Source organism: Phyllopteryx taeniolatus, chromosome 2 (assembly GCF_024500385.1).
Source record: "Phyllopteryx taeniolatus isolate TA_2022b chromosome 2, UOR_Ptae_1.2, whole genome shotgun sequence".
NCBI classification, from domain to species: domain Eukaryota; kingdom Metazoa; phylum Chordata; class Actinopteri; order Syngnathiformes; family Syngnathidae; genus Phyllopteryx; species Phyllopteryx taeniolatus.
In genome coordinates, this window is record NC_084503.1 from 20,782,300 (window position 1) to 20,805,060 (window position 22,761).

General features: G+C 40.8%; 2 protein-coding genes and 3 non-coding genes across 15 annotated transcripts in view; 3 read left to right on the plus strand and 2 right to left on the minus strand.

The window, feature by feature from the left end:
• Positions 1–3,553, minus strand: part of LOC133473355 (multiple C2 and transmembrane domain-containing protein 2-like) — a 62,312-nt gene extending 58,759 nt beyond the window's left edge. For 5 of the 10 annotated variants that reach the window (XM_061765061.1, XM_061765060.1, XM_061765059.1 and 2 more), the window contains exons 1-2: positions 3,432–3,549; positions 2,261–2,390 (exon numbers count right to left, since the gene is read on the minus strand). The gene's annotated coding sequence lies outside the window, so the exon portion shown is untranslated. Of the gene's footprint in view, positions 1–2,260; positions 2,514–3,431 lie in introns of those variants that run through there. The other 5 variants (XM_061765063.1, XM_061765062.1, XM_061765054.1 and 2 more) reach the window with 4 other exon arrangements.
• A 3,862-nt stretch (positions 3,554–7,415) lies between these two features.
• LOC133473519 (myocyte-specific enhancer factor 2A-like) overlaps positions 7,416–22,761 on the minus strand; it is a 52,706-nt gene continuing 37,360 nt past the window's right edge. For both annotated transcript variants that reach the window (XM_061765193.1, XM_061765199.1), the window contains 3 exons: positions 22,120–22,234; positions 21,151–21,256; positions 7,416–11,984 (listed from right to left, as the gene is read on the minus strand). In XM_061765193.1, coding sequence (XP_061621177.1) covers positions 11,765–11,984; positions 21,151–21,256; positions 22,120–22,234 — 441 coding nt within the window. In that variant the 3' untranslated portion in view covers positions 7,416–11,764. The remainder of the gene's footprint in view (positions 11,985–21,150; positions 21,257–22,119; positions 22,235–22,761) is intronic.
• Positions 13,880–14,020, plus strand: LOC133474536 (small nucleolar RNA SNORA16B/SNORA16A family). The gene has a single exon (XR_009787536.1). It is a non-coding gene; the product is annotated as a small nucleolar RNA SNORA16B/SNORA16A family (small nucleolar RNA).
• Positions 15,345–15,475, plus strand: LOC133474544 (small nucleolar RNA SNORA44). The gene has a single exon (XR_009787544.1). It is a non-coding gene; the product is annotated as a small nucleolar RNA SNORA44 (small nucleolar RNA).
• LOC133474548 (small nucleolar RNA SNORD99) lies at positions 15,604–15,672 on the plus strand. The gene has a single exon (XR_009787548.1). It is a non-coding gene; the product is annotated as a small nucleolar RNA SNORD99 (small nucleolar RNA).

The following is a 22,761-nucleotide window of genomic DNA, read 5'->3' on the forward strand; positions in this document are numbered from 1 at the left end:
ACTGCAAACAGAGAAAAGCAAGTGTCCAAAAGCAGTCTGTGTTGCCCAATTAGTGTCTCTCTCTCTCATTCACACTCACACACTTGTGCACACTCTCTCCTGACAATGACCATGTGCCTTCCTCTTCCTCACATAAATCTTTACTTCAGTTTTATCACATATGTAGAGAGAAGTGATTTTCACCAGATCTTTTATTGCTTGTTCTCCTTTTTTTCTTCTTCTTGTCAGTCAGTGACTCTGTGAGCTAAAAAACTAGCAGGTCATGTCAGAACACGACAGCGAGTTCTTTCCAGAACACTCGTCAGACAAAGTATGTATCAAGAAATAGGCCGTCGTCATATTTAAGTAATGTCTGTGCGAAAACATGTCTTTTTGAAAATGTGATCAACTTTTATCTACACAAAAATCTTCATTTATTTCTTAGTACTGTCAGAAGATCTTAGTAGATTTAGAGTTAAGGGAAGGTTTAGATATTACACTTCAGGCTTTGGGTCGCACAGTGGGGATACGTGTTAGGGACAGAGGTTAGGGTACAGTATCAAACTCATGGCCTGCGGGCCAAATCCGGACCGCCACATCATTTTATGTGGCCCCCAAAAGTAAATCATGTTCGTTGACTTCGTCTCCTGCTAAAAATTACCAAAATTACATATCATCTTCACTTTTAATAATGTTGCGATATTGCAAGCATTTCTTTGTTAGTAATCCATCCCCCTTTTAAAATAAAGTGAATAATACTTGAACAACCTATGTGTTACTGGCTTCTGATTTCAAAACTAGTTATCCATCAATTTGTGGTGTATATGTAATAACATTCAGTGATCATACATTTATATGGGTTCACAGTAGGGATGTTTGATACCACTTTCTTCAGAACCATACAAGTAGGTGTATTCACGCTTCAGTACTCACGATACCAAATACCTTGTACCGATACCACTAGTACTTTTGATAGATAAAATTACAATTAACACAATAATATATAATTGTGAACAAAGACCTTTCTTTCTTTGTGACGCACATGATGATTCGCCGATGTGTCAAACTGCAGTGCAGCAGCCACTACTGGCAAGGTGGACTTACTCAATGTCAGATTTTTTTGCCTTACGTGTCGGTGGCTGGTGTTGGCAGCCTTCATGAGTAACGGATACCTTGAAATGAGGCCGGCATAGGCCTGATACCTTGCATCGGTACAGGCCCTTACTAAGGGCCTGGACCGCTTGCTATCATCAATGGTAAAATTACTTCACAAGTTTATCAAGACATTTTGCAGACGAACACGAGGCCATCTGTCCAACAGTTGAAGCTCAAAAGAAGATGGGTCTTGCTACAGGACAATGATCCAAAACACAGAAGCAAATCAACAACAGAATGGCTTCAGAAGAAAAAAAAATACGTGTTCTGGAGTGGCCCAGTCAAAGTCCTGAACTCACTCCGATTGAGATGCTGTGGCATGACCTCAAGAGAGCTACTCAGACTGAACATCCCAGGTATCTTGCTTAACTGCAACAGTTTTGAAAAGAAGAATGATCCAAAATTAACCTGATAGTTGTGAATGTCTGATCTGCAACTCCAGGAAACATTTGGGTGAGGTTATTGCTGCCAAAGAAGGGTAGATCTGTTATTTAAATCCAAGGTTTGACTTACTTTTTCGAGTCCTGTGAATGTTGATGTTATTTTCAATAAAAACATATCATTGTTTGTGTGGTATTTTTTTGGGCAGACTCTGTTTCTTTATTGTTGTTATTTACATCTACTTTTTATGACCAATTTATGCAGACATTAAACAAATTCCAAAGGGTTCACACACTTTTCCCTTCCAACGTAAGGCTCTTTGATGCACCGTAAGCTGACTTTCAGCGAGAAAAGCATGGTACACCCTGGACTGGTCACCAGTCTAGCACTGCATGGTAAAAACTGAGGCCCATTATCAGGTTTTGAGGCAAAGGGTTCACACACCTTTTCTTCCCTCTGTTAATTGTCCATAGGCGTGAATGTGAGTTTCTATATGTAACCTGACTTTGACTTGCGACCAGTCTATTGTTTGTCTATGCATTTGTGTAATGGCATTGACGTCTAAATGGATGTGCAAAAGTAAAGGTTCGCTGGATTTAAAGCCATTGAAGGGTGAAAGCCGGAGCCGGAAGCACGGTCTCTCTTTTTCAACAACTTTGCCCACTGTCGGACGTCGGTTTGTCCGGACGCTCCGTGGAGCTCAGGTAGTACAAGTACAAAAAGACAACTATTGACGTTTATTTACCTTCGAGGCGGCGGTCCCACGAAGTGCGTCGTACTCCGTGCCTGACCAAGACACATCGCCGCGACTGGGAGCCTGTTCGAACTTGCTTCTCCACCTTTTTTTTCTTCCGCCATTCGATGCGCAACAAGTGCTTCCGTTACATATCAAAATAAAAGCGATGACTTTTGTTTAAATTGAGGCAATAATGACGGTGTATCGGTGATCTTTTAACATATTTAACTGCTAACAAGTGTTTGATTGTAAATCAACGACAAAGCGCGAGTAATATAAAGCAGCGACACTTTCAGTAAATTCCTTTGAAATGCACAGAATATTGTAATCCGCTCGCATCACATTTATGTTATGCTTAAATTGAGTTTGTTTTTATCATCACAAATCAAAATCGAGGGGAAACGATGAGATAAACCAATGCAAATAACACTTTAGAAAGTCAAAAAAAAAAAGAAAGTTGACCAGTATTTTATCTCTTTCCAAACTTCGAGTTGTTTCCACCAGTGAGTTGACCTGTTTGCGTAAGATGTGGTTCGTTTCCTGTCGTCACCATTGGAAACCACAGTGCCTGAGAGCAAAGAATCTACTTCCCCTTCGCGTTCCATCACCGTCACTCATACCTTCCATCCTCACTTAGGGTCGCGGGCGTGCTGGAGCCTATCCCAGCAAGCTACACTCTGAACCGGTCGCCAGCCAATCGCAGGGCACACAGAAACAAACAAACAACCATTCGCACTCACCTCCGGGCAATTCAGAAACTTTAATTAACCTACCGTGCCGCCGTCACTATGCTTTCGCCTTTTAATTGGCCCGAGACTATTTATCAAAAACATGCATTTTATGTTAATGGCAAACTCAATTGTCCATAGGTGTGAATAGTTGACTCTGAGGCAAGGCCCCTCACCCTGCGACCCTGATAAGGATTAAACATAAACAAACGATGGTATAGTTAAAGATAATGGGTGGATGGGCTCGATCTCATTTCTTTGTTTGTAACCTCCTCTGTCCTCGCGCCTCGTTTTACATTAGCTCCTCCCACCAGAGTTCCCATCGAAGAGTTGAGAAGGAAAAAAGAGGAGCGAAGAAGGACGAATGTTTGGAGAAAGGAGAATCACTCCTCGATGTTCTCATTTCATGTGGACATCATTTAAAGATGGCAACATGTTTTTAATCGACTCACAAATCTCTTGTCTCCGTGGCTGAATTTTACTATCACAACACAAAAAAATAACAAAACCAATAGATTAACTACTGTCCTTACTGGTAAATGCACTTTTTTACGTCACTGTCTTGGTGCTCACAAGACTTTCAGAAAGGAAACATCAGTGTTTCCTTGTTTATAGCTCCTCCGTGGTGCCTCCTCGATGGCCCGCGAAGCCCAATAGAAGACTTTGTTTGCGGACATGTGACTTTCTTGTGTCATGTGATTGGTGAATTTGAGTCAAACATCACCGTGGTAATCACGGTGGACTGGAGCAGCTGCGCCCGACGCGGAAGTCGATGATGTAGTCTAAAAATACATCCTGCACACAATTATTGATAAAGGAAAGTACCGAGCGGCATGGAAATTATTATCACGGATCTTCTCAGTTTATCCAAAATGTTACTTGAGTAAATGTAACGGAGTAGCGCGTTACTACCCACCTCTGGTCAAGGTTAGGATTAGGATTAGACTGGGTCATCAGTTTCTCTGATTTTACTTTTTAGTTATATGTTTGAGTAAAATACAAATTTTATGTTGTATTAAATACTGACTACATAAACACAAATACTGTATTGTAATTTACAACATTTGGATAAGCGGTACAGAAAATGGATGGATGGATGAATATTTGTAGAAAGGGAGAAATGGTAAAAAAAAAAAAAAAAACGGTCCAGTGTGTATGTGTGTGTACAACTCAATTTAAAAATAAAATTTTTGAGAGGGGAAGTAAAAATAACTTCAATAATGCAGTTGCACAAGTATCCACACCCTCTTTTAATGGAAATGTGGCTATGTTTAGAAAATCACCAATCACATTTAAAATCATGGCAGTCAGCACATGGCTGCAACCATTTAAAGTGCCTCTAATTAACCCAAAATAAATTGCAGAAGTGGCGGCACGGTCGACGACTGGTTAGAGCGTCAGCCTCACAGTTCTGAGGAGCGGGGTTCAATCCCCGGTCCCGCCTGTGTGGAGTTTGCATGTTCTCCCCGTGCCTGCGTGGGTTTTCTCCGGGCACTCCGGTTTCCTCCCACATACCAAAAACATGCATTAATTGGGGACTCTAAATTGCCCGTAGGTGTGAGTGTGAATGTTGTTTGTTTGTATGTGCCCTGCGATTGGGTGGCAACCAGTTCAGGGTGTACCCCGCCTCCTGCCCGATGATAGCGGGGGATAGGCTCCAGCACGCCCGCGACCCTAGTGAGGAGAAGTGGCTCAGAAAATGGATGGATGGAAATTGTAGAAGTTCTAATTGGTTTTTCCTGACATTACAGTGCACTGCAGCCATCTCTACTACTTTATGTGACTACATTCCAGTACTGGTCAGCACCGGCCGGGCTTCACATTGCAACCACAAATATGATTTAACATTTACAAATGATAGCTAATAAGTCTTTGGGAAGTTATCAGAGGGGACTTGATCTTATTTCAGAAACGCGGTATGATGATAAGTGTGTGATGATTAAACCATGCCCCACTTTTGCCGGGGGGTATTCCAGCAAACAGTCTTAAGTACGCTCACCTTGAATTTAACTCCTTCACAGCCAGAACCAAAAGACATCATCAATGGAGCCCGATATGTCGATTCACCATGGAAACCGATAGAAACAAGTCAAGTTACTTACGTCCCCCTTGGAATTTGAGGCGCTAATGAAGGCGTTTAATGATATGAAAATATATTCTGTAAAAAACAAACAAACAAAAAACAGTAACACTGCTGCATACTCACTGACTTTTATTAATAAAGTAAATATTCATTTAATATTCAACATTTTTATTGAACACAATTTTATTGACATATTTGTCATTGATTTGTAGACCCTAATGTAACCATCTATTTGAAGATACAATTAATAAAATTGGATATGCATGACGTGTCCCATCCACGTCACATTTGGGAAGCCAAAAAGGCATTCAATTATAGGCTGCATGGTGGCTAGATTGGATTTTGAAAGTGGACACATGGGCCAGGTCATTTGTAGATGAGGTCAAAGGAAAATAGTTAAAAATTATTCACTCTATTACCCTATATCTATACTCTATTTAGTGGCAATAAATCACCAATGATTTAGTTAGATACATGAATAAAAAGTAAATAATAATGACTAAAAATGTAAAATGGTTTATTTTCCAAAATGTATTCTCATTTTATGTTAATATTTAGATTTTAAGATAAATTAAATTAAATAACCAATTATTTATTAAAATAGAAAATCATCATCATGTATTTAATTGTATTGAAAAAATAAATTGAATCCCATTTTTAAGAAAATCGACTTAATGCAACTTATTTATTTAATAAGCAATAGTTTTTTTGTTTTTTTTTACAGAAATTAGCAGAGAAATATCATCTTATCATCCATCCATCCATTTTACAAACAACTTATCTAATTTATCACTAGGTTCGCGGGCGTGCTGGAGCCTATCCCAACTATCTTCAGGCGAGAAGCGGGGTACACCCTGAACTGGTCGCCAGCCAGTTCAGCCCAGAGTACCCGGAGAAAACCCACACAGGCACGAGGAGAACATGCAAACCCCACACAGGCGAGGTCGGATTTGAACCTGGGTCCTCAGAACTGTGAGGCAGATGTGCCAACCAGTCTTCCACCATGCCGCCTACCAGCATATCGTTTTAGATTTAATTGTGCCTCAGTATTGATGGGATTGTGGAGAAGCAGACAAGCTGTGTTTTGTTCAGGTGGGAGGAGACACGTAGAACCTGTTCACAGAGTCAGTTATCGCGGTAAATAAGTCAGAATTCCTCTTCCCCAGCTCTGAACGGAATGATCAGGCTTTCCCTCATCTGAGGGTCAAATTCCTCCGAGTTTTCACATAACCTGCTTGCTGGAATACCACCCAGATCTAATCACCTCAGATAACTTCCTAAAGACTTATTAACCATCATTTGCCACTGCTAAGCCATATTTGTGGTTGCATCTAGTATGGCGCCGGTGGTGACCAGTACCTGGATATAGTCACATGACAGTAAACATCAATTCTCCAGCTAGTTTAGCTTACTAGCTGTGTTTCTCCACGAATTCCCCCCCCCCCCCCCGCCCCCCGAATCCTGGATACCGTATGTACAATCACTGCTTTACTGGAGTAAAACATCATTCATTAAATGTTTGTGTCTGCATAAACTTGGTGCACGTTGAAACTTCTGAAGTTATCTTATCTTAGCTTGTTAGCTGCTAACATAGAGGTGCATTTGTTATCAACACATTGCTATAGCAGGGATCAAGTGTGAGTGTAAAGTGTTTCAATTGTTGTGTGAAAACGTGTACACTGGTCCCTGCATATTAGTCAGGGGGCCAATTCTGAAAAGTGCCTCCGTTAAGACTTTTGCAGACATGTCTGGGTACAAGATGACAACCACATTTTTTTAGTTAGCAGGGACCTGTAGGTAGAATTGTAGGGTAGTTGCCAACCTGAAAAAATTTCTTCACCACGACAGAACAATGCAGAGTCCAAATTGCTGCAGATGCTGCACTGATCCATCTGTTGATCTCCCGCTCCATTCTTCCCTCACTCGTAAAACAAGACCCCAAGATACTTGAACCCCTCCACTTGGGGCAGGATTTCATTCCCAGCCTGGAGAGGGCACTCCTCCCTTTTCCGACTAAGTACAATTACCTCAGATTTGGAGGTGCTGATTCTCATCCCAACTGCGTCACACTCACTGTGATCCAGTGAGAGTTGAAGATCACTGGCTTGATGAAGCCAACAGAACCACATCATCTGCAAAAAGCAAATATGTAATACTGTGTTCACCAAACCAGACTCCGTCATTGCAGAAATTCGCTATTTGCAGTGTCTTGAGAACATTGCTTGATCAAATTTATGACATATGTGTAATTTGAAAGAATAATAGTGGAGTATGAGGAGAAACGACTGGACGCTGTTTTCAGGAAGCCTTAAGTTATGTTAGACAGTTTCGTTCAAATGTTTAGTAACTATAGTACTTTATGTATTTTTTTATTTCTTAATAGGACATTTCACCATGACATCACACGTATTTCTGGATGGCAAAATCCTTAGTTTTCGCCAATGGCATAATTTGTAAACAAAACCTCACATGCCATTTGACCAAGGCAGAGCGAATGAGAAAACAGGGTAAATGGTTCGAAGGATGGTTCTTCTCTCCCGCTCTAATTTGAATTTGTTAAGTGTCAGACGAAAAGAAGCCATCATGCAAGGTAAATTGCTTCCAAGAGAGACGGAACGCTGGCCATCACTTACATATCAAATGACAAGTTAATTCAAAAATAGACTTGGTAGAAATTCAATCAGTCAACATGATCATTGAGAAACTGGCTAATTGACTCTCCTGTTGCTTGTCTTAATGGCACAAATGTCCTTTTTCGATGGTGAAATGACATAGTGAGCTATAGAGCTGCTGTTAGCTAAAAGGCTCGCCATTATGTTTTGCTAAATTAGTCAAATGGGGGTAGAATTTCCTTTTCCACCCTGTCGGACACCCGGGCCTGAAAAACGGTCAGGGCTCCTTTATACTTGTCATGTTCTCCCAGTTTGACGCCCCTGTTTGCAAACACAAAAAATTGTCTCCGAATTCCTCATATGTGAAGTCGAATAGATGGGCAGTGTATGACGTCAATAATGCCTTGATATTGACTTGGAGGAAAAAATACATTGCCAGCTGTGGGGGTTCTCTTTGTGTTTCCTTGACATACATTTAGACAAATAACTTTATTTACTCTGAACAATATTAATGCTAGCCGAGGCCGCAGAAGCCATGTGCCTCCCCAGTTTTTACCCAAAGTGCCTCTTTGTGTTTACCCTAAGTGCCCATCTCTGTGTAGCAAAAAGTGCCCTCGGAGCGGCAAAAAGTGCGACTGAAAATGTTCGATACCCGTCCCCAGATCGATGATGTTGAAAAAGTTCCCTTGGAGCGGGGAAAAAGTGCCCCAAAAGTATTGTGTCCCTCCACTTTCAAAGTCGTTCTGCCACCCTTGAATGCGAGAGACTTTGTGATTTGAGGGTGTCCCCTCATTATGTGAATTCCAATTTAAAGCCTTGAATTAATCTGAGATGAATTTTGGTGAGACAAGTGGGGTACACCCTAGATTGGTTGCCGGGCAATCACAGGGGCACTTATAGAAAAGTGACTATTCACACTAACATTCTTACCTATGGACAATTTAGGGCTTTAGTTAACATATGTAATCAGATTGGTGCCAAAAAGAATCAAACAAAACTTTAAATGGCAAAAAAAAAATAATAATAATTACCTAAGACTGTCAAACAAAACATCTTGAATAAGAGCGAATATATTTAACCTGTGGCAAGGAGGCCGACATCTACTTCAGAGTTCTGAGGACCCGGGTTCAAATCTGGCCTCGCCGGTGTGGGGTTTGCATGTTCTCCCTGTGCCTGTGTGGGTTTTCCCTGGGTACTCCGGTTTCCTCTCACATCCCAAAAACATGCATGGTAGGTTAATTGAAGACTAAATTGTCCGTAGGTGTGAATGTGAGAACGACTGGTTGTTTGGTTATATGTGCCCTGTGATTGGCTGGCACACTGCCTCTCGCCCAGAGTCAACTGGGATAGGCTCCAGCACGCCCACACCCAAGTGACGATAAGCTGTGTGGAAAATCAATGAATGAATATTCAAACTGAACACAGGTGTCAACCCCAAGGCCAGAAGGTCAAATCTGGCCCACTACATCCTTTCATGTAGCCCACGAAAGCAAATCATTAGCGTTTGGAGACATTACATGACTCACTTACACAAGGGGAGACTTGCTAACCATCAAGGAGGCTACTCCGGACTTTCTTTCACCAACTTTCGCAAATCCGCTCAGTTTTTTCCCCCGAGTTACTCACCGCAGCAGCGACCGTGGTCTTTGGCGCATGGAGGCGAAGGGGACGCCACAGAGGGAAGCGAGCCGGCATCCAAGTGAAGCTCCGCAAGAGAGGATACGGATTGCCGTTTCCGTCGATCCACCTCCCGAATTTACGCTCCCTACCCAACAAAATGGATGAGCTTCATCTTCTGATAAAGACCAGTAAAGACTGGACGTTCCGCCGCCATGTGCTTTACGGAGACTTGGCTCTGTGAGGCTGTACCTATTGGCGCCGTCGTGCTTCCCGGCTTCCATCTTCAAAAGGCGGCGGAATATGCTTCTATATCAATAATGGTGTACGGACGTCACGGAGCTCACCACACACTGCAGCCCGGATTTAGAGTTGCTGTTTTTGAACTGTAAGCCATTCTACTCTCCTCATGAGTTTGCATCATTCGTTCTTGCTGGTGTCTACACCTCAAGCTAACACGGATGCCGCACTGCTAACGCTCGTCGAACAAGTAAACAAAATTTAAAAAAAAACACCCGGACTCACCCCTCATTATTCTCGGGGACTTTAACAAAGCTAAACTCAACCACAAACTCCCTAAATACAAGCAGCACATCGACAGTCCTACCAGGGAAAATAACATTTTAGACCACTGCTATACTACGCTAAATAACACATACCGTGCCAAACCTCGTGCAGCACTGGGCTCGTCTGATCACTGCTTAATTCACTTAATACCGACATACTGGCAAGAACTTAAATGCGTGAAGCCTACAGTGAAAACAGTGAAAAAGTGGACCAACGAAGCAAAGATAGAACTTCAAAGCTGTCTAGAATGCACAGACTGGAGTGTTTTTTTCAAATTCAGCTGGCAGCCTGGATGAATATACGGACACTGTCACATCCTATATTAGTTTATATGAAGATGTGTGTGTACCAACAAAGTAATTTTGTACATTCAAAACCAACAAGCCGTGGTTCACTGCCAAACTTAAGCAGCTTCGCCAAGCTAAGAAGGACGCATATCAAAGCGGAGACAGGGCCCTGTATAATTGAGCTAGAAACCAGCTGACTAAAGAAATTAACAAAACAGGACAAACTCCGACTGCAACCGACAATCAAAACGGCTGAAAAGATTGTCGGTACCCCTCTACCCACCCTTGAGGACTTGCACGCTGCCAGAACTAAGACAAGAGCGTGCAAAATCCTCTCGGACCCTCCACATCCTGGTCACCAGCTCTTCCAGCTCCTTCCCTCAGGTAGGCGCTACCGATCAATGCAAACTAGAACTAGCAGACATTCCAACAGCTTCTTCCCTCTTGCAATGAACTTCTTAAACAGCTAACCTACAATTTCGTTGCAACATGCTGCCAATTTTTTTGTCTTGAGTTTGTTGTCACATTTCTGTCGGGCCAATTATACATACTTGTGCACTCACGCTGCACTATTTGCATATCTGTTGTTGACCAATACTGGCCACTCATGCCAGAGTAACATCTGCCCCACTTGCACACTGACTGAGGAGTATCTGCAAAATTTGCATAATCAACATTGTCCCAGATTATCGCACTTCTCGTCACTTTAAACTGCATACACTCCTTGAAGTCTCGGCGCCTTTTGCACAATGTTCATTGCACCGGATTATTGCTATATTAGTCATTCAAACTGCTCTAAGTGCTAGAGGACTCTGCATCTTTTTGCACAATTGTCAAAAAAATAATAATAATTGTACTGGCATTACCAGATTAATAGCAACCTTTTATTGCTCAGCAACTGTTTTTTCAATGTCTTTATATACTCATAAGTATTCTCTGTCAATTGACTGTCTGTTGTCGTACTAGAGCGGCTCCAACTCCCGGAGACAAATTCCTTGTGTGTTTTTTGGACATACTTGGCAAATGAAGATGATTCTGATTCTGATCAATTTGTGTATTATGTAACAATATGATGAGGCCTACAATTACAGTTTATAGTTCCATAACGGCCCTCTGACGGAAACCATAACTACAATGTGGCCCGTGACAAAAATAAGTTTGACACCCCCGCAAGGAGTATCATGTTTTTGGAATGTGGGAGGAAGGAGGAGTACACGCATAAAAACCATGCAAGAAAGGGGAGAACATGCAAACTCCTCGCTGAGACTCAAATCCAGATCCTCAGAAGTCTTAGGCAGATTTGCTTATCATCCGTCCACCATACTGGAAAAAAGGACATGCATACAGTAAGAACACGTAAAATGTATGCTAATAATAATAATAATAGAAGATCGATTCCTGGTTCCAGCCAAAGTGATATATTAAAGGTATATATACAAAACAACAGAATTTTTTTTTATAATGCATCCAGAGCAATGTAGTAATTGGCATTTTGTTGCATGTTAAAGAAAATAATTTGATACTTTTGGGGGGCAGGATGTGCTGTTTACTGTATTGCTTTTAGTGACCCTGAGACCAGGAAGTGTGTCCGTTGAATTTGCAGAACGGCAATCATTCATCTAAGTGACCCAGCTGTCCATGCGCAGACGCTTGGTTGCCGCACTGTCGTCAGCCTCTGAGCGAGCGGCAGCCAGCGGCAGCAAGTCCGGGCGAAGGCGTGCTGGATGCTCGTCCCGCCGGGCGGCGACCTCAGGGGCAGACGAGTAGCCCCGAGGAGGAGGGGGGGAAGGGGGCTCGGCCTTGATGCTGATGTTGCTATGGTTGGTGGTGATGCCTGGCCTGCAAATAGGGAGGATGGGAGGGAGGAAGGGAAGAGGTTAAGGAATGATTGTAAGGGGGAGGACACCATCTTGGGGACACAAAGACAGCAACAAATTTTACCAACAACATTGCTTTGCCACTCCATGTTATGTTAAAGCCTTATTTCAAAATGGATGAAATTTATTTTATTCCTCAAAATTCTACACACATCACCCCATAATGACAACATGAAAAAAGTTCAGAGCAGGAAAATGCTTCCATCCTTGGAATTTATATGATCAAGAGTCCTTTAATATTTGTTGCAATTTCGTCAGTCCCCCCAAAAATTCGATTAATATTTATTTATTTTTTAAAGAACTGTTGGGGCGGCACAGTGGGCGACTGGTTCGAGCGTCTGCCTCACAGTTCTGAGGACCGGGGTACAATCGGGGCCCCGCCTGTGTGGAGTTTGCATGTTCTCCCCGTGCCTGCGTGGGTTTTCTCCGGGCACTCCGGGAAGTTGTTAATTGACAACTCTAAATTGCCCGTAGGTGTGAATGTGAGTGCGAATGGTTGTTTGTTTGTATGTGTCCTGCGATTGGCTGGCAACCAGTTCAGGGTGTACCCCGCCTCCTGCCCGATGATAGCTGGGATAGGCTCCAGCACGCCCGCGACCCTAGTGAGGAGAAGCGGCTCAGAAAATGGATGGATCTGGTCATCTAGGTCCATTTGGTTGCCAGCCAATCGCAGGACATCGTCTTCGCCTATCCGCTCCTTGTCCTCCCTTCGTGACACTTTTGTAAGATGGATGGTAAGAAGTGCAGCTTATTCGCTACCAGGGAGGCGATGCGTTGACACCGGACGCAAAGAGAACTTTCGCCTAAACAGCTTGGCAGCCTCGGGGCGTAATAAAATAGCGTGCAGCAGGTAGCTTTTCAATGTGGGCGCGACGGTAATGTCAGACCCTGGATGTTTTTTTTCTCCAATATCCGGAACAATCAGTGTTACGGCATGACGAGTTAACGTTCAGTGATTTCTGTAACAAAATACAGATGTACCGTAACATTTGGCAGCTCTGGAATTATGAATAAATTCATAATAAAAACAATTTAAAAAGAGGATAGAAAAGTGAGATACCTCATATTGGGGATGTCATAAAAGGATAATAATAATAACAACAACAACAATAATAATAATAATAATAACAAACAAATACTAATTTAAAGACAATTGCAGCTGCACAAACAGCCGATCCAGTGTGGTGCAATATTATTTGCATTATATTTGTGTATTTTTCCATCCATCCATTTTCTGAGCCGCTTCTCCTCACTAGGGTCGCGGGCGTGCTGCAGCCTATCACAGCTATCATTCATTTGTTAATAATTAAAAAAGCTAATATATGTTTCCATTTTTATTTCTGTCGTTTTAATTATCATTACTAAAACAAGTTGTACTTATCTGCTGTTTTAATACCTGAGCAAGAAACTTCGTCTGTATGGCAAAATACAATTCCCATCATGCACAGGGAGCAAGAATGGCCCAATCAGGAGGCTGTGTATGACGTCATACATCTATTATAAAACCACGTCGCTGCATCAAATCTCTCTTTTCTTCCATCCAGCCTCAGACGAAGGAGGACGACGTTATTTGTAAGCTATACTGATATTTGTTGATCTATTGATTTCTGACTAAAATAACCGCGCGCGTAACCGTATTTTACCGAAGCAGTTTACCGTACAATAATGGAGGCCTAAACTAACGCAAAAGTAAAAGCTAAGCTAAAGCTCCATACATAGCACGTGGTCGGCGATTTGATACTGCTAGTAATGCATTTATTAATCCCTTATGGGGTTTGTTTTTTCCTCCTGATACCAAATAAGCTTGTAAACATTCCCCCCCCCCCCCCCCTCAGCATTAACTTGTATACACATCCAGGAGGCTCCTATCGAAGCCGTTGTTGCTCTTTTTGTAGCATTGAACGGTCAAAAGGAAGCCAACAGAAAAACTTTCACTGACGGTCGCTGCTCAGTTACCAAAAATAACTGATACAGCAACAATTTGGGGGAAGGACATTTTTAACAACTATAGTGCTCAGAAGTGCAATACCTTATGACGTTTCTTTTTTTTCTGCAGGTGTTAGGCTCATGAATGTCTTAGAACTACAAATTAGAGGTTTGTCAATAAATACAATACTGTACAGTGGGACTGCCAAAGTCTAACACAAGCTAGATGCGTTTTGCACGAATTTAAAATTTTCCCCCTTTGGGAACCATCAAAATCAAACTATTGGCTAACAAGCTTAACTGATAATGTACAAACATACTTTTGGGTGGACTGATTCTAAAAGGACAAAAATGCACAGTTGAAATAAATTGCAGCTTCATCCACATTAATACACCAGTTTTCTTTAGCCATGTTTTACAGAGCAGTCCGGATGGATGAAATTCCTCATCCATAAGAGGATGCCCATTTTGTCAATGTGCAAACAAGCCCACAGGAAAGGGATAGGCTTAAATCTTTAGCGGCTCACGTCCATTTTGTTTGGGGGGGGGGGGGGGTAATGTTGTTGGACTTTGACAGTTGCACAGTGCACCTGGTTTTGGCTGTGATGACAAACTTGCCCTCACTGAGCTCTGTGACTGATTCTCCAATTACTGAGCCACATTGCAATCAATTACCTGTCTTGATTTTTTTTTTTTCCCCCCTTACCTGATCTAACAGTCAAAATTTCTCTCATTCAGGGTGAAAAGTTCCCAGTGGCGCTCAGGTAAATGTATACATTTTAATTGCACGACTTAAAGTAAATATTGGTGAAAACAGAGTTGCCAACTTATAAAAATTCATTTTCAGAACAATTTGTGCAAATTTGTATTTCCTTATTTTAAAGATTTTGTCAAGAGCGTTTCTGTGACAGTTTACTGAACATAAAAAAATTATGGCTTCAATATTTGTCATTTTGTTTTTATTACATAAACCTTGTAATGGCGGACATAGTTGCAGCCCGAATCAAAGTACCAGTATAATTTTACGTTCCATCAAAAATGTCTATGGATTAATTTACCTGGTAACAAAACAGCAAGTCTAAAGAGGGTTAATCAGATCTCAAACGTCAAAATTAAAACTCTGTGCTCCATTTTGCAAACAAACATTGCTGATTGAATTTGATAGTCTGTAAGGACAATAGTTCGGTTTCTATTTTGTGCGATGTACATGTAAGTTTTCTCTGACATGGTATTTATAGTACATTTTATATTTCCTATATCCGCAAATGCTGCAATGACCCAAATTTCCCAATTCCGGGACAGTTATTTCAAATTTATTAATACATTATAATACATATTGCCTTCTAGGTTTAATCCTGAAATTTGACCTAAAATCCCAATTTTGTGATGTGAATGTATGCATGCTATCCTAATGGCCAGGCTTGTGTGTAGCTTGTGTCCTCCAAGTGCATGCAAGAACATGCGGGACAGTCTTTGACTGTTCTGACTTGATTGTGGCAGCAGCAGCCACTCAGCTGTCCCACAGATAAACACTGGTTGTATTAAATTCCCACAAACTTTGTTTTGTTCTAATTTTTTTGTTTGTTCCCCCCCAGTTCAAGTGTACGAGAGGGAGACTCTTGGGGTATGTGAACTTCTGGTTTATGCAGGTTTTTTGTGATCTGGGATGACCTTTAAAAAGAGACTGTTGGATGACTCTTGCGGATATGGGACTGAGATCAAACCTATACTAATGAATATTGTTTAAATATCTAAAGAAAAATCACTAAATGTGACTTTGTTCTTAGGTCTTTGGACTTCGCATGCATCGCCTGGAGTTGTTGGCATACTTTAACAGAACTTGTTTGGATTTGTTAATAAAACTAATTTTGTATCTTTAATGTTGTCTTGTTTGAGAACACTACCTAATAAGATAAATGGGGCTAGTAACTAATGTAGATGGGTGTGAAGGGTAAAGCCACACAAAGGAATCTGTTCCAAATTTGGCCGCTTAATTGCACAGGGAGTGTACTATAATGCATTGTTCTTGATCATTTATAAATTTGATTTAAGCGTTAAACATCTAAAAACACTAACCACTGAGGCCGTGATGGCCAAATGAAGTAATGATGTTACACCCCATTGCTTTGTAATCTATTACACGAGGCTTCATACCTCACTAGCGCCATCTGTTAAAGTTAAACTGGCAGCAAAGTCTTTAAAATTTTAACCATTGTTACCACTGTCTACAAAGATTTCAATTGTGATTTTCCCCCCCAAAAGGAAATACAGGTAGATTTCTCAATTGGAATACTGTAGAAAAGAGCTTGGTCATAAACGAAAATCGGTCAAACTACTTGGCTTTTTAAAAAATTTGTCTACTTTTTTTTTTTTTTAAAGATGTAACCTATCAAAATCATATGAAATGACAATTCAGATTCACTACACGGTGGATGAACTTTTTTTTTTTTTTAGCTAAAATCAGTCGATTGAATGTGTTGGGACTTCAATACAGTGGTGTGACAAACTGTTTGACCCCTTCCTATTTTTTATTTTTTTTATAAATCATTTGTCACACTTCGATGTTTCCCATTATCAAACACATTTAAATATTCAAAGACAACACAAAATGCAGTTTTTAAAATTTTATTACAGAGGGAGCAAAAAATCAAAATCTTAATGGCCCTCTGTTGAAACGGAACTCGTTTATAATACCAGAGTTCAATTTCTCAAGCAACACCCAGGCCCGATACTGCCACACCTGTTCTCAAAGAAATCACTTAAATAGGACCTGCCAGACAAAGTAGACCAAAAGCTAGACATCATTCTGAGATCAAAAGAAATTCAGGAAAGAATGAGAGAGAAATTGAGATCAGTGTGGAAAAGGTTATAAAGCCATTTATAAACCTCTGGGACCACATTAGGAGCCATTATCAACAAATGGTGAAAATGTAGAACAGTGGTGGCCGGCTGACCAAAAATACCCCAAGAGGTCATAAAAGACCCCACAAGAACCGCAGGCCTCACTTGCCTCTGGTAAGGTCAGTGTTCATGACTCCATAAGTCATGCTTTTTGCATCCAGCGCCTTCCGGTCTTTGGCTTTATCTGGCGCCGTGACCTGACACGAGCCAAACTGCATCTTGTGCTGTTGTTCCCGTCCTTGTGTATTTGTTGTCGGATGATTTAGCGATGTCACTTGGTTGTACAAATGGCAGTGGCAAGAGTTTTTTTTTTTTTGGCTTTCCAAATGAAAAAGGAATACGTGACCAGTGGATAAGCAAAGTCAATCGACGGGAGTTGAGGAATGCTCATCATCAAACACCTGTTTGGAACATCCCACAGGTGAACAGGTGGGTGACATGATTGGGTATAAAAGGAGCTTCCCTGAATTGCTCAGTCATTCACAAGCAAAGATAGGATGAGGTTCACCTCTTTGTGAAAAAATAGTCAAACAGTTTCAGGACAATGTTCCTCAGCATACAAATGCAAGGGATTTCATCTACAGTCCATAATATCAAAAGGTTCAGAGAATCTGGAGGCCGAAAACCAACATTGAATGCCCGTGACCTCCGATCCCTCAGGCGGCACTGCATCAAAAACCGACAATGTGTAAAGGATATCACCACATGGGCTCAGGAACACTTCAGAAAACCAATGTCAGTAAATACAGTTTGGCGCTACATCTGTAAGTGCAACTTGAAACTCTACTATGGAAAGCAAAAGCCATTTATCAACAACACCCAGAAACGCTACCGGCTTCTCTTGGCCAGAGCTCATCTAAGATGGACTGATGAAAAGTGTTCTGTGGTCCGACGAGTCCACATTTCAATTTGTTTTTGGAAATTGTGGACGTCGTGTCCTCCGAGCCAAATAGGAAAAGAACCATCCGGACTGTTATGGACGTAAAGTTCAAAAGCCAGCATCTGTGATGGTATGGGGCTGTGTTATTGCCAATGGCATGGGTAACTTACACGTGTGAAGGCACGTACAGGTTTTGGAGAAACATATGCTCCCATCCAAGCAACGTCTTTTTCATGGACGCACCTGCTTATTTCAGCAAGACAATGCCAAATCACAATCTGCACGTTACAACAGCGTAGCTTCGTAGTAAAAAAGTGCAGGTACTAGACTGGCCTGCCTGCAGTCCAGACCTGTCTCGCATTGAAAATGTGTGCCGCATTATGAAGTGTAAAATACGACAACGGAGACCCCGGACTGTTGAGCAAGAATGGGAAAGAATTCCACCTACAAAGCTTCACCAATTAGTGTCCTCAGTTCCCAAACGTTTATTGAATGTTGTTAAAAGAAAAGGTGATGTAACACTGATAAACGTGACCTTGTCCCAGCTTTTTTGGACCGTGTTGAAGCCATAAAATTTTAAGTTAATTATTTGCTAAAAACAAAGTTTATCAGTTTGAATATTAAATATAGTCTTTGTAGTGTATTCAATTAAATATAGGTTGAAAATGATTTGCAAATCATTGTATTCTGTTTTTATTTATGTTTAACACAACGTCCCAACTTCATTGGAATTGGGGTTGTAAGTGAGGCAAATATGACAGCATTCTTAATGTCTTCTTTTTTTGTTTGTTTCGTTTTTCTTTGTGCCATCGATGTCCGTGAGCATGCGCTAAAAAAAATCAACGTCCCAACTTCATTGGAATTGGGGTTGTATAATACATATAGTCGTGCTCCAAAATATTGACACCCCTAGGGTGCCGTTATTTGTAGCCATGACTGTATAAAAAGACATGCTTTTGACATGCCGTCACATCGACCCAGAGGCCACTCTTTTTTTCTATTGTACAACTGCTACTTGGCTGCTCGTTGTGGTCACTGTCAGGTTCCGACCTCCTGGTCGGCTCAAACGTACGGTTTGACGATGCCAAGTTCAGTTGGGTGCTCCTGTATGTCGAAATCCTCCTCATATTCCAACATGTTACTCGCCATTGCGTATAGTGTGTAGCGCGTTGTGCTTGTCAATTGCAACATCACTTCTAGTAGCCCTTGTGGTGGATAGAGTAACCACACCACGGTGTCTTGAGCTTCGGGTATGTTCAGGGAGGGCTCAATACGCGTAATAAACACATTTTTAGCTAAACTATAGTTGACAACTTGCTGGAAGTGACGTGCATGCATTACATACCATATAAACAATAGCCCCATAACATATTTGTCATCTGACAAGAGACTGGACAAAAATGGCCTTGCATGGCAGAATAAAAAAATGAAACCACTGCTGAGCAAAAAGAACATTAAGGCTTGTCTCAATTTTGCCAGAAGACATCTTAATGGTCCCCAAGACTTTTGGGGGGGGGAAAAAGTTGATCTTTTTGGAAGGTGTGTGTCCCACTTCATCTGCCATGAAGGTAACACAGCATTTCAGAAAAAGAACATCATAGTAAAATATGGTGGTGGTAGTGTAATGGTCTGGGGCTGTTTGTTCCTTCAGGACCTGGACGATTTTGTGTTAAATGAAATCATGAATTCTGCTGTCTCCCAAAAAATCTTCAAGGAGGATGTCCGGTCATCTGTTTGTGACCTCAAGCTGAAACGGACTTCGGTTCTGCAGCAGGACAATGATCCAAAACACACCAGCAAGTCCACCTCTGAATGGCTGAAGAAAAACAAAATGAAGACTTTGGAGTGGCCTAGTCAAAGCCCTGACTTGAATCCTATTGAGATGCTGTGGCATGACCATAAAAAGGCAGTTCATGCTCATAAACCCTCCAATGTGGCTGAATTACAACAACTCTGCAAATTTCCTCCACAGCGCTGCAAGAGGCTTGATTGCAGTTGTTGCGACTAAGGGTGGCCCAACCAGTTATTAGTTTTAAGACGCAATCACCTTTCACACAGGGCCATGTAGGTTTGTATTTCTTTCTCCCTTAATAGTAAAAAAACTGCATTTTGTGTTTACTTTTGTTGTCTTTGATGAAATAAGAAATCAGGAAGGGGCAAACACTTTCAAACCACTGTACTTGGTGAGGGGAACATGGTACATAGGTTTTGTGCTGTGCCTTATGAGGGAATAATTTGAAAAATAAGAGGTTTTTTTCATCTTAGCTGAGCTGGGGGGCTACTTAATGACATCTTTTTGTCAAACAATTATCAGGCAGTGCTGCTGCCACTAAAACAAAAATTATGTTAATGGACAATAAGCAGCTTTGGTCAGTCCTGACTGAAAGGAACGTGTGTAAATCTACTGGACCACCTGTGATGCGCATATATATAGCGAATGCAGTGCAAGTGGCAAGTCAACAATCTCAACTACTATTCCTACTGACAATACACAAAGTCCACAAACCAAACACCTGCAAAATTCCACAGTTCTGATGCTGAAATGAATCTGTCCCGTCTCCCACGTTAAGTGAGACTTCATGTGCCTTTAGTCACATGGTTTTCAGCAATGCCATCTAAGCGGCCCCTCACTCTTAAAAGGTCAAATCAATAAAACGGTCAAGCTTACCTTTGACAAGTAATGATATTGGCATCTTCACAGGTCTGAATTGGGTGACCGATCCACAGTTTAATGAATGTACAGTGAACTCCCGCATGGTAGTTCTTCATTTGCAAATCCACCTATTTGAATATTTTTATGGAACCTATCCCTTGGTTATTTGCTGAATAATTCACCCATTTATGGTGTATGTTTTGAACTCTTTATAAGGTCTTAAGAAGCCACAAGATGTTGCCAAAGTGACAAATGTGGACTATTTAATATCTTTGCATTCCCGGGATGGGTTGTTAGCAGAAGCTCTGGAGAGTCTACACCACGTGTGTATGTTTTTGTTTTGTTGAACTCAATCTGTAGGATATTTTTTTAATGGCTGATGTTGTAAAATGAGTTTGAAATGGTATGGGGAAAAAAAACTGAGATGAAAGTTTGGTATACAGTGAACCTTAACCTATTTGCAGATTTAGATTTTTGAGGAACGTATCCTCCGTTATTTGCTGAAAAACTTGCCTTTTTGCTGCAAGGAGAAGCTTCATTTGGTCAGGCCATGGCTTTGTCTAATAGAAAATGGGGTTTGCTGCCATCTTGTGGCATCTATAGGTAACTACAAACATCTTAATGTGCCCATCAATTACTCACGGATTTTCACCATTTGTGACAGGTTTTGGTCCTTATTACAGTTTACCTCTTTTTATTTACCCTAAACCTAAGGTTACACCATGTGATGGTCATGCTGTTCCACGTTAAGTCTTGTTCGTGTCTTACCCCAGTGAGGTGGTCATCTGTTGTTGTTGCCATGTGGTCATGGAGTTTAAAGGTGGTCCAGTGGGAGAGGAGAAACCTGACAGTTCAGCGCTGCTCAGATCGTAATCTGACCACATAAAAAAATAATAAATAAAATAAATAAATAAACATTTCATTTACACATGCAATTTCATTCTCACCATGAATGATGGGCTTTTATTATACAATATTTTCCTTTAAAAAAAAAAAACCTTAATCAATAGTGTTAAGTTTAAAGTATCAATAAAAGCATTTAAGTATTTTTTTTTTTTTTTTAATGGGAAAAATTTAAAATTTTATTTTCCTAAATGTAAAACTGCAGTAGCTGCATTTAGTGATATTCAAGTTTGGGATAAAAGAGCAAAAGCATTTAAATATTTAAGAAGTAAAAGGAAAAACAACTAAAATCCCCCCCCCGAATTAAAACAGTATAATAACTGCATTTGGTGTTTTTTTTAAAGTTTGAAATATAAAGTATAGTAAAAAAAAAAACATTTCCCCCAATTTTAAAAACGTGTGCTAACTGCATTTAGTATTTTATTCAAGGCTTAAGTGTAAAATAGTACAATTTAAAACATTTACTGTAGCCTGTACAAGAATTTTTTTTTCTCGATTTAAATGTGCACATACTACATTGTGTTTTTAAGTAAACAAAAATATCAGCAGTTAAATACATTTAAACAATGACAAATGTACATATGACCTAACATTATTATAGTAATGCCTTTTTAAAAATATATGCCTGCCCATTAACAAATACCTAATATCAGAATAATAAATGGCCAGTCCTCTCTGTAGTTGAGTAAATACAATAATACTATACACCTCTCTGTCAAAACCTGGCATTATAATAATTTCAAAGGTCGATTTTGACACTGCTATCACATTGGGTGTCATCAGAATGTGTAAGTGTGCCTACAGTATTTTACAGTACAGTGTGTGTTTAGTTACCGTTGTTGTAGGCAGAGTTGATGGTGCTGTACAGCAGGTTGTGCTGAGTCAGGCTGGGGGTGCTGATGGAGACCACCGGTGTGTTCAAAGCTGGACTCGACAGATGTTGCTCACCCTGAAAATGCATGATGATGATGATGATAATCATCATCATCATAATACTAATATGTATTTAATATGAAAAAGGTGGTGTGAGGGTCCATTCTTGGGGGGAAAAAAATTGCCTGCGACACCAGTTTCACTAGTCGAGATGAAATTGTGTAGATGTGTCTGTCATAGCAGGACACACAAAAAAGTCTCAAGGATCCATGCATGAAATTGAACAGGAAGTTGGCCATTTTGGTACGTGGCAGTCATTTTTAAGTCATTCTCGATTTCAACGCTTTTGACGTACTCTGACAAATTCCTAAGAGGGATTTTACCTAAATGAGCTCCAATCGGAAGCAGGTATCCTAGACAGATGGGTGACACTAAATTGGAAAGCTGTACTGCATACACCATCTAATGTGGGGGAAGCACAGGTCTAAAGTTTGCTGATGGTTTTGAAAATTGGCAATGAAAAAGGATTTTTAAAGTGTGGCACACAAAATAATCTCTGCCTAAATACAGTTCAATTTTACTGGTCTTTTAAGTTCAATGCAT